General features: G+C 46.5%; 2 protein-coding genes across 3 annotated transcripts in view; one reads left to right on the top strand and one right to left on the bottom strand.

Moving 5' to 3' along the window:
- Positions 1–938: 938 nt before the first annotated feature.
- PDE12 (phosphodiesterase 12) lies at positions 939–6,462 on the bottom strand. The gene is made up of 3 exons (XM_083489334.1): positions 4,933–6,462; positions 3,115–3,193; positions 939–2,103 (listed from the first exon to the last, which is right to left on the bottom strand). The coding sequence occupies exons 1-3, from the start codon at positions 6,226–6,228 to the stop codon at positions 1,661–1,663; spliced, it is 1,818 nt and encodes a 605-aa protein (XP_083345460.1). The 5' UTR covers positions 6,229–6,462; the 3' UTR covers positions 939–1,660.
- A 2,847-nt stretch (positions 6,463–9,309) lies between these two features.
- Positions 9,310–15,313, top strand: part of DNAH12 (dynein axonemal heavy chain 12) — a 110,714-nt gene continuing 104,710 nt past the window's right edge. For both annotated transcript variants that reach the window (XM_083489074.1, XM_083489073.1), the window contains exons 1-2: positions 9,310–9,721; positions 12,358–12,533. In XM_083489074.1, the coding sequence (XP_083345200.1) occupies positions 12,358–12,533 (176 nt within the window). In that variant the 5' untranslated portion in view covers positions 9,310–9,721. The remainder of the gene's footprint in view (positions 9,722–12,357; positions 12,534–15,313) is intronic.

Below are 15,313 nucleotides of genomic sequence, written 5' to 3'. Positions count from 1 at the left end.
GGCATTTTCCTGAACATGCAAGGCCCAAGACAGATGGTTTAAGGGCCACACACAAGCCCTGTCTCCAATATCACCGAGCTCTTTAAACCATCACAGATACAGCACAAAGGAGGGCTTCTAAGCATTTGTATGCATACAATGGCCCAGTCTGCATGCAGCACTAAGGCAAACCATGCCAAAGCATGTGTGCGGCTATCCGCAGGCTAAACCAGGGCTTGCTTCACCTTTCCCATGGTCCTCCTACTGCACGTTACCAACAGCTGAGCCCTGGTTTGGCTTAGTGCAAGCCTAGGTAATCCAAGAACAAACCTTGGTTACAGCTTTCGTCTATCATTAAAGCCCAGGTTCAGACAGACCATGGTTTAGCTCCAAGTAGTATGATAGCAGAACTGGGGGAAGATCAAATCAGTAGTTCTCTCTCTTAATCACTGTTATTAGCAGATAAATCTGTTATTTTTTCACGTGTTCATGCAAGATTGTACACATTGGGGCTGCCCACATTTTGTCTTCAACAGTTCTTGGAGGGGCCACTATGCTCATACAGCTGAGCAAAGCAATAGACTCATTTAACAAGGTACAAACATATCAGAACCTAAAGTATATATATGAAGGTTTATACAGTCCACTCCCTCTTTTGAGGGCATTTGTGTTCCCATACTCATTTACCTGTTGCTTAAATTTGTGCTCTAGTCAACTTGTGACTACACTACTGCAACTTTCTCTTGTAGACTTTTCCTCCCATGTCATTTCCCCAAATATATATCTAAATATATAACACGTACACAGATTTATCCTCTCACCCCAATGCGGCCCTGTATCATACATAACATGACATTTTGAAGTGAATCGTTACTATGCTGTGAAGCATGCATAACTGGAAATTCAGAACTTCATTGCACAGAGACACAGCCAACTAGAAAAATAAATCAATTGCAGTATTAAGAGCAAATGAGACAAACTGTATTTTTCAAGTTCTGTTTACACTTCAGTACATTATCAAAAGACTTCAGAATCACTGTAGATTACCTTTTACATACTCGGGGGGGGGGGGGAAATCAACACTTTCACATATAGTCATGATTTTTATTTATTTATGCACAATTATTTTGGTTTACATGGACAGCCCCCCCCCAACAATGCCTGAGAGCAGGTAATTGTGTCAAATCATTTTGGAATGCTAACTTTTGATATGGACATTTGCGTAGGGTCAACATAAGTGTATTAAATTTTGGCAGCTTGTCAAGGAATATCTTTTCAAAAGGCAACAGCAATATATGACAGGGCATACTACTTGCTGAGAATACCAAAACCCTTCTAGTTGTTCCAATTCTTATATAAATTCAGTTTAAACAAAATATCCTTAATCAAAAACCATATGAAAAGGAAACAAGATAATTTAACTTTAAAAGAAGCATTAAACATGGATTGCTTTCCTTATTAGTGTAAAAAAGGGGGAGTATTTGCCATAAGAACATTCTGGTTATGACAAGTTACAGATAGATGAAAATCTGGTTTAACATTCCTAATAGGGATATAAACACATTTTATCCAATTATCTTTTGTAAAAGCTGGTAGCCAAGCCAGGATTCAAGTTGAATTCTCCTAAGTAGCCCAAATTTCTTGCTTAAGAGAAAGGAACAGATACCAACTTTTTTTTAGTCTACTTCCACTTTAAGTCACATATTAGTGCTATATGATCTGAAGGGTGTGAAACGCTTGGTAAGGCCTGATGAGTGGTTACTTCTTCATGACTTGGCAGTGGAATTACTTGTTCAACCTCTAAAGCATTTGCATCAATGAAAATGTAGTCCAAACATCCATGAAAGCCTCCAACGTAATTAGTATAAGCTGGTTCTCCACAAGCACTTTTCAGTCTGAATGGATGGGCTAAAGACATTGTGCACCGCTGCTCTTCTCCATTTGAGCCCCAATCCTCATGCTCTTCAGCAATGCTGCCACAACTGATGAAACTATATGCTCCACTTGATGGTGTGCTATTAAAATCCCCACAGAATATGACAGGAGTAGAAGGATATATGTCATGTGTTACATGCCTAATATGAGACAATGCTATTGCAGCTTGGATTAGACGGATGTTCCCACCTAAGGACAAAATAAAAATAAGGACCTATTTTTAACCTTCAGGTTTAAAGTCATTTCAATCAGTAACACTTAAAATTCAGCTTAAGTCATTCAACATCCACCCCAAACCGTCTGAGGAATTTTTATCACCACTTACAAATGCAAGCCATTTCAAAAAAGCCAAGGGTGTGTCAGGAGTACCTTGGTTCTCGAACTTAATCTGTGCTGGGAGTCTGTTCGACTCCTGAAACCATTCAAAAACCAAGGCGCAGCTTCCATTTGGCTGCAGGAGCTTCCTGTACTCGGTCAGAAGCCGCATCGGCTTCCAAAAAACGTTTGCAAACCGGAACACTTACTTCTGGGTTTGTGGCGTTCGGGAGCTGATTTGTTTGACAACTAAGCCATTCGGGAACCAAGGTACCACTGTATTTCTTTTCCTTTGGAATTATACACATTTGTTCAGCTATTAGGCTAGGAAGCATTTTCCTTATTGAGACTACTCAGGATGTCAGTTCAGTCAACAGCTCTCCTGGAAGGATTCACACATTGCATATGTATTACTACTTGATAACCCCAAGAGCTCCCCGTGCATCTGAGCTGGAAACTGCAACTAATGCAGCAGCTGTTCACAGGGGAGTGTTGCACTGGTTGCCAGATTGCTGCTGGGCCACAGTCAAGGTTCTTGTGCTAGTTCACAAAGCCCTAAACAACTTGGGCTCTTAGTACTGTGACCACTGAGATCCTCTGATTGGACACTTCTGGCGGTTCCTCACATCAGGAGTCATTCCTGCCTACTTTTATACGTCTCCAGAAAAATATGTTATTCAGACAGGTCTTTGAAACATGGATTCTACCCCACCCCCCAGCTTTTACTGATGACATTGTAATTTTGTTTGTTGTTTAACACATGCTGTATTTTTTATGAAAATGTGGCCTAGAAATACTGAAATACATAAATATACTGAATTTATAACCCACCCCAGGGCCCAAAATATACCCTAGAATGGTTCATAGTATTGTTAACAGAATTACCTTTTGGGTGCCAGTATAGGTGGGTGTTGGCAACACAAATCTTTCTTGAAGAATCGTTTGTAGACTGAAGAACAGAAACCTACAAGGAACATGGAAATTATGGTAAGCCAGAAAGTACTGTAAGCTGGCAACGTGCATCTATCTTGTGGGCATTCAGCTTTACACATGTGGTGATAGATGGATAGATGGATAGATGGATAGATAGATAGCAGATGGAAAGGGGGCAGGGTTCCAGGAAAAATGACTTGGGCAACCTCATCCACCATTGAACCCAATGGATTTTTACTACAGTATACATGATTTTCGCTTTAGGTGTGAACCCTGGCACATAACTCCTGCATAAGTTGCAGGCTTACTGTATTTTAAAACTGACTTCTTATAACAATTCTGTGCTAATAAAACTACTGGCCTAAAATTATAGATGTGATGTGTGGGTCTCTCATTCACCCCACCCCGTCAACCAGCTGGACCAAACTAAGCTTACTCTACTCCCCTTTCTTTATATCCTGGCATCCATTTCCAAGCCATGTTCTGTTTACAAGTAATGTTTGAAACTCCCATTGTTCTAGGCGCATTTTGCGACTGGGAATTTCATTAGTACGAGCAGTTTCCAAGCTCTGGGTGCAGTACCACAACTAAGATTTCAGATTAAAACGGCAGAGTGGAAGGAAAGGAGGACCTTTTTCTGCCTCCCCACTTCTGGCTACTCTTTGAAGACTGGAGAAGAGACCCTCTTAAGAATATTAGGGGAATGGGCAGAGGAAGGCCTAGACCATGTGAAAAATCAACGTAATATTTTAGCCGCAGTTCATTCATTTTCAGCACTGTAGTCTTGTTATAAAAAAGCGCACCCAGACATTTTGTTGTTGCACCCATAACCTAGGTTTAAGGTACTGTTTAGTTCCTAGTTTTCATATCTCTGTTTCTAACACTGCTTACAAGTATTAAGTGGAACTCCATTTGGAATTGCTAGCTGTAACTCCAGCCTAGCAATCTTTCATTTGACATCAAATGTGTAGAGCAGGAATAGGGAACCCTCTGGCCCTTGACCCCCCCCCCCAGGTTGCTGAACTGCAACTTCCAACATTCCTGACCATTTGGCTCTGCTGGCTGAGTGGATGGAGTTGGAGTCAAACAGCATGTGGAGGGCTATAGGTTCCCTACTTCTGCTCTAGAGGAAAAGAGGCACTAACAGACAACAATGCAATGTCTGCTTGGGGATTTAAGATACATGACTGATGGTCTATTTCTGATGGTTTTTTAAAAAAACAAACAAAGTTCTGCTCATACCTAGCCATGGACCAGGGGTGGGGAACTTTCTATTCCCTTATGGGCAACCATCTGGAGGCTGAATGCCTGAGATGGGCTGGGCAAGAAGTAAAAGAAAGTGGCCAGAGCAATGGATGTGACTCTTACTATTATGCAGAGGGTACATTTTCGACACACACAAGAATCAAAGGTTTCCATATCCCCTCCCCCAACATAGAAATCTCCACTCAAGGGATGCAAGAGGCATTGCTACAATTCAGACACATTCCAGCAAGACAAAAGGACCTGAAGGGGGCTGGAACAGGACCACTGAAGTGTGTGGCCTGGGAAGAGTACTAAGGGGAGAGCAGTTGGCCCCAAAGCAATGGGATGTAAAGGGAAGCAGCCTGGTGCACCTTTAAGGGAGAGACAGCTTTGAAAAAGGTGTACCTATTCAATTTTTGCATGAAAAGCACAGGAAGCCTTTCTCTCAATCTGGTCCCCTTACTTAGCTTAGAGCCAACTTCCACCATTCCCTATCCCCCAACCCCCTCTCCCTTTAACTTCTACCTGCAACACAGAGGACCGCTGGTGCACTTTTTCCTGCACCTCCGGATAGGGGGCCAGCTTCTCTCGCAGTTCTTTGTGCAGGGGATCCTCGAGGAGCGCCTGGTTCAAGGCGATGTCGTGCTGGCTGAGGAGGCTGAACTTGTCCCTTCGGTAGAAAGTGGCCAGGCCCTCGTGCTGCTTCTCCTTGATCTTGAAGAGGCCCTCCAGGCCGAAGGCGTCCAGCGCGGGGCCCAGGCTGTCGGCGAAGACGGACTTGTCCACCTCCTGCAGGCAGATGATGTCGGCGCTGTAGCCGGCCAGCTCCTTCTTCAGCAGGTTCTGCCGGTAGTCGAGCTCCAGCGAGTAGGGCGCGCAGTACGGGTACAGCACGGTCCGCGAGAGCTCCGTCTGGGCGTAGACGTCGGCCAGGACGTTGTAGGTGACGGTGCGGATGAGGCCCGGCCCGGTCACTTTCTTGGTGTACAGGTGGCGCGCGTCGAAAGTGCAGGCGCCCGGCCCGGCCTCCACGGGGCCGCTGCTCTCCACCTCGCGGGGCAGCCCGTAGCGCCGCTGCCCGTTGCCCGGCGTGCAGACCAGCTTGAGGCGCAGCCCGATGTGCGCGTTGCTGGGCGTGAAGACCCGCTCGGCGCCGCCCGGAGCCTCCACCCAGCCGCCCGGAGCTTCCCCCCCGGCGGCAGCAGCGGCAGCCGCCGTCCCCACGGCCGGCTCGGCCTTCTGCTCCTGGTACCAGCGGAAGAGGCAGTCGCGGGGCGAGCCGAACTCGGCGCGCAGCTTGGGGCAGACGGGGAAGCCGGCCAGCAGCGAGCGCGGCAGCTGCAGCTCCGTCAGCGCCGGCGGGTTGCGCTCCACGCGGTAGCGGGCCTCCCCGATCTGCAGCACGGCGCCGTCCTGCCAGGCCTCGGCGTTGGGCACGTCCTCGGCCACGGCCTCGCCGTCCTGGGAGAAGAGGCAGACGGCGGGCGGCGGCGGCGGCGGCACGGCAGCCTCGGCCTCGGCCCGCGCCTTCTTGCTCTTCTTGGCCGCCTTGGCGTGGCCTTTGCCGGCGTTGTTGGCGATGCGCGCCAGCGCCCGGCCCAGCGGCTCCGCCTGGTCGCGCTGCATGTGCCGGGCGCTGCCGTCGCCCAGCACGAAGGACACGCTCAGCTTAGGCTCGGCCGGCACGCAGCGCACCACGGCCCGCTCCATGGCGGGCAGCGCGCCGCTGGCGGGGCCCGAACCGCTCGGCCGCGGCTGCGGCGGCCGCCGCCTCCTCAGGCCGGGAAGGGCTCTCAGCGTGCCGCGGAGCAGGCGCCACATGAACTCGCAGCCGCCACGCGAGCACCATTCGCGCCGCTCTGCCCTGCGCCTCCCGGCCTCGCTCTCCGGCTCTCCTCCGTTGCCAGGCAGGACTCAGCCACTTTGGCTGCCCCGCCCCGCAAGGGACGATGGGAAAAGCCGGGGCGAGAGGCGAGGAGGGCCGGAGCAGGAAACGCGAGGCCTGCTGGGAAATTGTGTCCACGCCTCCCTTAAAAGGGGGAGGGGCCGGGAGCGTGGAGGGAGATGAACCCGGAAATTGGAAACCTGTGAATCTATTAATAAATCTTAATGCGGGGGTTGGAGTAGAACAAGCTGGAAGTGCCTGGTCGTTATTTCCCAGATCGCATCTTACGTATTTCGCAATTATATTGAAGAAGGCTGGACTTGCAACAGAACGCTGCAGCCGTTTTTTATCAGCTCACGCTGCATGCTAGCTGAGCATGCCCTTTTTTGCGGGGGGGGGGGTGTCCTCCCATTTAAGGGATTTTTGTCTCATTTTTGTTATGTTACATTTCTTGGGGCTCCTGCCTCCAGCCCTGCTAAGACTTACCGCTTTGTGTGTGGTGGTAGTTCTCTATTAGTACAGTATATGCAGGTCGGATGTACAGTCAAATGTAGCCGTGTGCAGCGTTCAGGCTTCTCTCAAGCCTGCTGACACTACCCTTTTGTCCGTGGGTTGTGTCATTTTGGCTACCTAAGGAATGAGACAACCTGAACATCTGAACCAGAGCGAATGGGGGAACATTTCAACTTCCCAGAACATTGTTAAGGGGCCTTAGAATGGCTATCCTGGGGGGGGGGGGTTCCATTACATTACTGTACAGCTTTACATTGCAATACATAAAGAGTTTCAGTGGGTTAAATTGAGAAATAGTTCTTGCGTGACTTAGAAATGCCTGGATGTTATCAACTATTTCGTGAATTAGAATACAGGAGTAGAATTGGTTCTGGTCCATGGGGTCATGAAGAGTCGGACACGACTAAACAACTAAACAACAACAATAGAATTGTAGATTTGGAAGGGACCACCAGGGTCATCCAGTCCAACCCCTTGCAATGCAGGAATCTCTTGCCCAACGTGGGGCTCGAACCACAACCCTAAGAGTCCCATGCTCTACCAACTCTTAATTATGTAATTAGCAGTGTCTGTACTTTTCTGCACTTGATTTCCTCTCACCCCCAGCAGTGTAGCAAGGTGCCCAGGGCTTGCATGTGACCCTTGAGTGCCTGCACTGCCCACAGGCGTGGGGCGCCCTTCCTGGGTGTTTTCCTGGCACTGTGCCCTGCGCTGCTTTTTCCAGCAGCGCTTGGGCTGCTGGAGGGTGGCCATGGCTGAGTGGGAGGCAACAGATGGGGCGCTTGCAGGCCCACGGTTTGGCTACCCTCTGGAAGCTGCTGCCCAGTGCGGACCACCATTAACTACAATACTGCTCACCCCACTGTTTATTTATTTTGATTTATTTAACCAGATATAATACATTGCTCAATCAAAAAACCCAAAAGTTTTATATAAAATGTTAATTTAAAAATACTGATAAAATCAATGGACTTTAAGAACAAGCAGATATAATAAAATTATCAAAATATAGATAAAATCAACCATTTTCTTGGTAGACTTACCTAAACAAATGTAATTTTAGCAGATATGAACAACAATAGAATGAAGTGGCCCCCGTAGTATGAATCGGCATATGATTTTCCTCCCCACAACCATTCATGACTCAAGATAGCAATTCATATGGCTAGAAGTAGACTAGTCCATGAAAGATTATGCCCTCACCAATGTGTTTGTCTTTACGGTGCTTCAGGTTAACATGACTACCATTCTGGCCTCCTCTGTTGGATTGGACCAAAGGCCTATATAGCTCAGCCTTAAGGTACCACAGTCTCCCACCAGATCCCTATTGGAAGCCAACAAGCACTGAAATAAAATAATAGACAAAAGCAGAAGGGGCCCCACTAATCTGTTTTAGAATGCTGTTGAAAAGGCCTTTTCTTTCATTCCCTACCACTGCATCTCTGTTGACGGGAACAAGAAGGGTATCTGAAACTGAGCAAAGGTCATGAGCAGTTTCATGTGAGATTGGGGAAGGTAGTTCTTGATATGCACTGATTCAACACCAGGTTGAGACAGTGCCTTGGGTTTAGCTTGAAAACAAACTGGAAATGAATTAAACTGATTCACAAACAGCACAATATGGTATTTCCTGCTAAGCCCAGGAAAAAACCTCCAGCCACACCGTTCTGAAGTGCTTAAAGCTATGGACTGTCTTCAAGGACAGCACCATCTAAAGTGCATCCAGCTTGGAAGCTATTGAGGTTGCAATCCTGTTTACACACCTACCTCCTACATTTGAGGAGACACGTGTATGATTCTACTGTAAAGTTTGGATGCAGGCCTATCAGTTCATTCGAACAGTTTGCAGCAAACCTCCACAGTTCTGCATGTCAGAAATGTTATGTGGCATTGGGCCATATGATAGAAGCAGTGTTTTTTTATTAAATCCTATGACAAGCAGCATTCTGTAACCTGTATATAAAGTACTTGTACAAAATATGAAAAAGCATGATCCAGGGCAGAAAACCTTGTTTGTGTGCCATCCAAGGTGATTGTGAAAGGAACTGTAGTTCAGCGGCAAAGCACACACCTTGCACACATAAAGTCCTGGGTTCAAACCGTGGTATCTGCCAGTAGGGTTTGGGAAAGGCTGAAACTCTGCATGGCCACTGCCCACAGTATAAGGCACCTTGCTATGTTCCTATGAAGACTTGGCTTCCCTCTGATTTGAACCAGCATCTCTGATAGCACGTGAAGCTATACCAAGTCTACCTGTGAGCAGGTGTAGGGTGCATTTCCTATACACTATGAAGTAAATGCAGGCACTCGGGTGGTTGAAGGATTGGTTTTGGGGCCAACGCAGCATGGCTGAACCCAGCCACCCCTTTTATCAGGCATAGGCAAACTTGGCCCTCCAGATGTTTTTGAGACTACAATTCCCATCATCCCTGACCACTGGTCCTGTTAGCAAGGGATGGTGGGAGTTGTAGTCCCAAAACATCTAAAGGGCCGGGTTTGCCTATGCCTGGCTTTAATCATAATTGCGATTGTGATTATAAAGGGAGCGTCAGTAGTTCGCTTCATTAAACCACGTCGTCTTCCAGCGCCCCTTTCTCCGGCAGCTCCGCTCAGCCTCCGGCTCCCTCTGTCGGGAGCCTTCCCTTGCTGCGCCCTGCGGGCTCCATTATTCAGAGCCAGATTCCAGCGCCCGCTCGCGAAGGAGCCTGGGGGAAATGGCCGGCCTCCTGTCGCCATAGCAACCTAGGCGTTGTTGACAACGCACTGCTGCTGCCGCCGGCGACGAACCGCGAACCGCGTGTGGAGCTCGGCGTCGCCGCAGCTCAAGCCCGTTCCTGTCTCCCCCAAAAAGGGCAGCAGACCCTCCGCCGCCCGCCACACTTTCGCCCTTCTTGCGGGGCTCCCGCGCTGAGAAAGGTAAGCAGCCGGGAGGCGAGCAAGGCCGGAAGTCAGACCGGCAGTTCTTTATGGGCCAGGGGGCGGGGAGCCTTGGCACCACCAGCAAGTTGTTTTGTTTTGTTTTGTTTTGTTTTGTTTTGTTTTGTTTTGTTTTGTTTTGTTTTGTTTTGTTTTGTTTTGTTTTGTTTTGTTTTGTTTTGTTTTACATATGCATTCTGCCCTTCATCTGTCTATCTCAGGGCAATTCACATACAAAGCATAAAAAGACAAGATAAAAATTCAAAATACATAATAAAAACTAGAACAGAATGAAACAAGAACCTTCTTGTTTATGAAACCCTCCTGGGTTTCATAAAACGAGATGAGCTGCTCAAAAGCAACATTCCTTTACCTCCAGCAACCCCACACATGCTGCGGAAGAGAAAAACACTGCTCACAAGGTGATGCTGGTGCTAACTATTCAAGACGTGCCATGGCACTGACTGAGAAGAGGTTCTGGAACAAAATCCCAGTGCAGATGGATCCCCCCCTTTAAAACCAAGACAGTTACACGGACAGGGCTAGACAGAGGCACTTTTGCTTTCTCCACCCCACCCGCCATAGCAGCTGCTCTTCTGTCTTCACAGCCTCTGCAGAGGACTTGAAAAGTGACTGGACTTACATTGGTCTATCTGGCAAGCTTAGTGCTGCTTAAAGTGATTTGTTCTCCAGGACTGCAGATGGGAGCCTTTCCAAACCCTACATAAATATACCAGGGGTTGACCCTGTGGCCTTCAGTGAGCTACAAGATACTACCCAATCCTATGCATGGTTTCTGCTTGGAAGTAAGTTCCACTAAACCTGCAATCCTGTGCATGCTTACTTCAGAGTAAGCCACATTGAATACAGACGAATTTACTTGCAAATAAATACATATAAAATTGGGCTTGTAAACAAGCCTTTGGGAAAGGACAGTTCTATCCACATCAAGCTCAGCTCCCTCATATTACATTAGTTGGCACAAGATTTCAGTCCTAAATGCACAGTGCCTTATTATGCATGCTTAACTGGGAGTAAGCACTGTTGAACAGAAAATCACACTGCCATCTAGCAGAGCTGTTCTGAAAAGTGAAGGGCTCTTGTCATTAGCCCCAGTCAATGGCAGACTGGATCACTTGCACACAAGTATGCAAGGCATTTTGAGGATAAAATTGCTTACCTCTGTGCTGAGATTGACTCTAGAGTAAATATAACAAGTCCAGGGAAGGTGTACAATTCGCTGGCTGGTCTAGTTTTATAGGCTCAGTTTCAGCTTTTGGATTCTGAGCATGTGGACAAAACACACAGTGGTATGGAGTATCATGTGCTCTCTGGACCCTTTTCCTATGTGACTTGGGTGAACAAGCCAGAAGAGGTTGCCTGAATGGGTCTGATGTGTGATGAATGCATTGCTGCAGAAGAAGTTGGTGCCTGCCACTCTGAAGGAGGCAGTGGTGCAACCACTGCTTTAAAAACCCAGATTAGACCTGGAGGTTTGCAACAACAACTTCCTGGTTGCAAATATCCCCTTCTTAGGAAAAGTGGTCAAGGGGTGGTGGCAGTGCATCTCCAGGCAGAGGTGTAGCTGGGGGGGCAGGGGGTGGAGGGCACTGGGCCCCACACTGTGGGGGGCGGCACTTACTGTGGGGCCTGCAGCGCACCTGAGCCATGCAACTCTTTTGGGAGTGATGTGGTGGCTTGGGCGCCTGTAGGCTCTGTTCTGCTCGAAATGGCAGTAGGGGGCTTTACGTTTGCCTGCCGCCTCCCCCTCAGCCACCCTACAACTGAGGGGGAGGGGGAAGACAGAGTCCTTGGAAGCTCCGTGTAGTGCATCCTGTCCCGGCTTGCCCCACCCTATGGGCGGCTTGCCCCACCCCAGGGAACAGGACATTCTCCACCCTGGGCACTCGAGCGGCTAGCTACGCCGCTATCTCCAGGTACTCCAGGAAACAGTTTATGTAACTCAATTCCATTCTGGGTTCAGGCCTGATTTGGGAGAAGAATCAGCCTTGGTTGCTGTGATAGATGATCTTTATTGGGAAAGAGACAGGGAGAGAGTGTTCCTGTTGGTTCCCCTCGATCTCTCAGCTGCTTTTGATACCATCAGCCATGGTATCTGTGAGTAGGGAGCTGTGACACAAGAGTGCTGTACTCTACTACAGGGTCACTAACACAAAGTGACATTTGGTAATACCTGCTTGACCCCTTAGGGTCTTTTGGGCTGTGGAGTACCATGGGGTTCTATTTTGGCTCCAATGCTGTTTAACATTTCTATGAAGCCATTGGGAGTGGTCATTAGAGATCTCTGAGATGTCATCAGCATGTTGATGATACTCAGCCCTGTATCTCTGTACCCACTGAATCAGGTAAGTCTGTGCAGCTGTTGGACCAGTGCTTGGATGCGGGGTGTGGAGTAGGTGCTGGATAAATTAAAATGGAATCCAGAAAAGATAGGGTCCTGTGGGTAGGTATTTCCCAGGAGTTGGGGAGGTTGGCAGTTCTGGATACAGTTGCATTCCAGAGGTGCAGAGGAACAGGTACATAAACTATAGGTGCTCTTAGAGCCATCATCATAATTGGATGCTCAAATTCAAGTGCAGTTTAATCATATGAACATTATTTCCTTGTTATTTTAGATGTCAGCTCCAGGAAAATCTTCACGCTCCCCTGATGATGACGACGACGACGCGTGGAATGTTCAGCTGCCACCTATAGCTTTGCCCTCCACATCTCAGGGTTTGACAGAAAAACAAAAAAAACTAATGCGATACCGAAGAGTCAAGGAACAGCAGAAGATGCTTAATCAGATCATGTAATATTCCTGTCTTTTTCTTATGTATTATATGTGGTATTGTCAGTCTAAGACATAAGCAGGGCCATACTGAGTATCCCCACACTCACCTCCAGTGACAAGCAGTCCCTCCCCCAGCATCAGATTATACAGCCTGAGCATCTGCAGAGAGATGGCCTTAGTGCATAGAGTTGTAAGTGTGAAGGCCCCTTTCATGCAAAAGTTTGTGCTGTATACATGGACATCGAGGGGAGGAGTTACTTAGTGCAGGGGGGTGCTACTGCTTGTGACCCTGTTCCCCTCTTATGTGTTGGTATAGTACACATGGGTATAGTACCTGAACAGAGCTATTATGAAAGGACAAGAGTTCTCACATCACTCACTGTATCTTTTATCAAGGGGCAAGTTCTATGCGATGAGGATGGCTCCCATCCGTGCCTTGAACTTCTCTGCTGCTAGGAGGATGCTAACATTTCAACCAGCCACTGGTGCTCTGCTTCTAACTGCTGCTAGCCATGCAGACATTGGCAGTTGAAAATGTGTATATCCACATTGTGAAAAGCTTTACTTGCTGATTTTTGTACATCATGACTCAATTTAATATTTCTATCCCACTTTTCCAACAACAAATGTTGTGCTCAAAGCAGTTCACAATAATCACAAACACATTTAAAAAAGACATTGTGGTAACTATACTATCAAACACAATAACATATAAATAAAGCAAGAAACTTTATTTAATGATAAAAGCAAAAGAACAGACCAGGACAATTTTTATTTCCTGATCAGTTGGCAGCATTACCAACCAGCCAGTTATGCTGCTTGGAGCAGCTTCACATTGTTACCAGTACAACAGTTATCAACCCACACTTCATACTGCTAGTATGATATCTTCAAATCATTTGTGCCTAGATCACCTTCAGATTGGACTACTGTAATTCACTCTGCATGCTGTGCCAAGCCATTATTGCCATATCTGATGGGGTCAGCAAACTTTTTCAGCAGGGGGCCGGTCCACTGTCCCTCAGACCTTGGGGGTCGGACTATATTTTTTTTGGGGGGGTGAATGAACGAGTACCTATGCCCCACAAATAACCTAGAGATGCATTTTAAATAAAAGGACACATTCTACTCATGTAAAAACACGCTGATTCCCAGACTATCCGCAGGCCAGATTTAGAAGGCAGTTGGGGCAGATCCGGCCCCTGGGCCTTAGTTTGCCTACCCATGGATTAGATGATCCGCCTTGCCCTGAAAAAACCCTCCCCCTGATTCCATAGAAGATTAGGACTTGTGAAAATTTGTTGTCTGTTGAACATCAAGAGTGATCTTTGTTCTTTACAATATAAAGATTCTAATTTAAAACTTTCTAGTGTAGGTTATTTAGAGAATAGACTCTTTGTTTAGTTTTATTCTTTGTTAACTTCCCCCTTGTTCCTTATTTCTCCATCCTTAACCTCAGTAAAGCTTCTTAATCTGATATTTTGAAATCAGTAACTGGGGAGTTGCTTGGTAGCTGTCTCTTCCAAGATTGTAAATTCACCAGCAGCTCTTGGAGTTTTGTTTTGTTTTTTTGCTCAGGAGGCAGAGTAGATTGAGAGGTGATGGCAGATGTGTAAGCTGGAGTGTTACAGCTTGGTATTGCCTTCAAGCCAGTTGAGCATATTTGTAGCACCATCCCCATGCATGCATTCCCCATGCATTTGGTTCAACATCTGAGTGCTTTCTTCATGTGCTACCAATAACTGAAGTGCAGTTGCTATACAATAGAAGCATGGCATTTTTAGTAGTGGTGTCAGATTTATGGAGTGACCTTCAGGAATGCACACCTCCCCCAAACCTCAGGGAAAATAAGTATCATTTTACTACTTTGTAGTTTGATATTTCTTATTCTGGCGATTTGTTTGTTTGTTATTTAGTAAGCAAGTAAGTAAGTAAGTAAGTAAGTAAGTATACCACCCTTCAGCCAAGCATCACAGGGCAGTTTACAGTATAAAAACCTCAAAAATACATAATATACTAACAATACCCCCCCTCCCAGTTTAAAAGGCCATAGGTTGTTTAATTAGCCACAGCCCACTGCAGATATAATAGGTTATATCTTTTTAAAATAACATTAATAAAAATATAGTAATCAAGCAGGGGGTTGGACTCGATGGCCCTTGTGGTCTCTTCCAACTCTATGATTCTATGATTCTATGATTCTATGATTCTAAGCTGTTCAAAGTAGTGGCCTACTACACTATGGGACACAAGATTTAGCCAATCACCATTGTGTAAATTCAGATTCTACTCCAGTAAATAAAGATTTTCTTGGTCCTGGGGAAGATGGATACATGTGTGTTACAAGTCCGGTGAGTATACTTCCGTAGCAGGCTCACTACCAAAATGATGTACATCAATACACATACATTTTGTTACAGTCAAATGTATGTTTCAAATGTTTCAATTTAGGGTAGTAAACAGACACCAGAGGTACTCCAGGAAATTTAGAATACTGGGCTAGTGCCTTCTGTTGTCTGATTGTTGTATGAATCATTAACTTTATTGGATTAGGATCTTACCTGAAAGTAAGTTCTACAAAGATACACTGAGAAAATATGGACAACATAATGAATTACTATCTAACCTGGCCCACCTTTACATAATTCCGTTTGATTATTGCTGAGTGCCTATATGCTGATGGAATAATTGTGGAAGGGGAGAGACAAAAGACTAAGGGACCATTTCTTTTGCTGTATCTTGTATTTCTGTTCGAATCATTGTTTACAGTTTTCAGATTTAACTGAAAATTTTACTTC

The sequence above is a fragment of the Podarcis liolepis genome, assembly GCF_965112155.1.
Source record: "Podarcis liolepis genome assembly, chromosome: 2".
Classification (NCBI taxonomy): Eukaryota; Metazoa; Chordata; class Lepidosauria; order Squamata; family Lacertidae; genus Podarcis; species Podarcis liolepis.
Note: the sequence above shows the minus strand (reverse complement) of the source record. Positions and strands in the feature narration are given on the sequence as shown.

Coding starts and splice junctions, on each gene's coding strand:
- PDE12 (XM_083489334.1), bottom strand. CDS start 6,228: ATGTGGCGCCTGCTCCGCGGCACGCTGAGAGCCCTTCCCGGCCTGAGG. Junction 3,194..4,932: donor AGCGGTCCTCTGTGTTGCAG/GTAGAAGTTAAA, acceptor TGTTCCTTGTAG/GTTTCTGTTCTTCAGTCTAC. Junction 2,104..3,114: donor CCTATACTGGCACCCAAAAG/GTAATTCTGTTA, acceptor TTTTGTCCTTAG/GTGGGAACATCCGTCTAATC.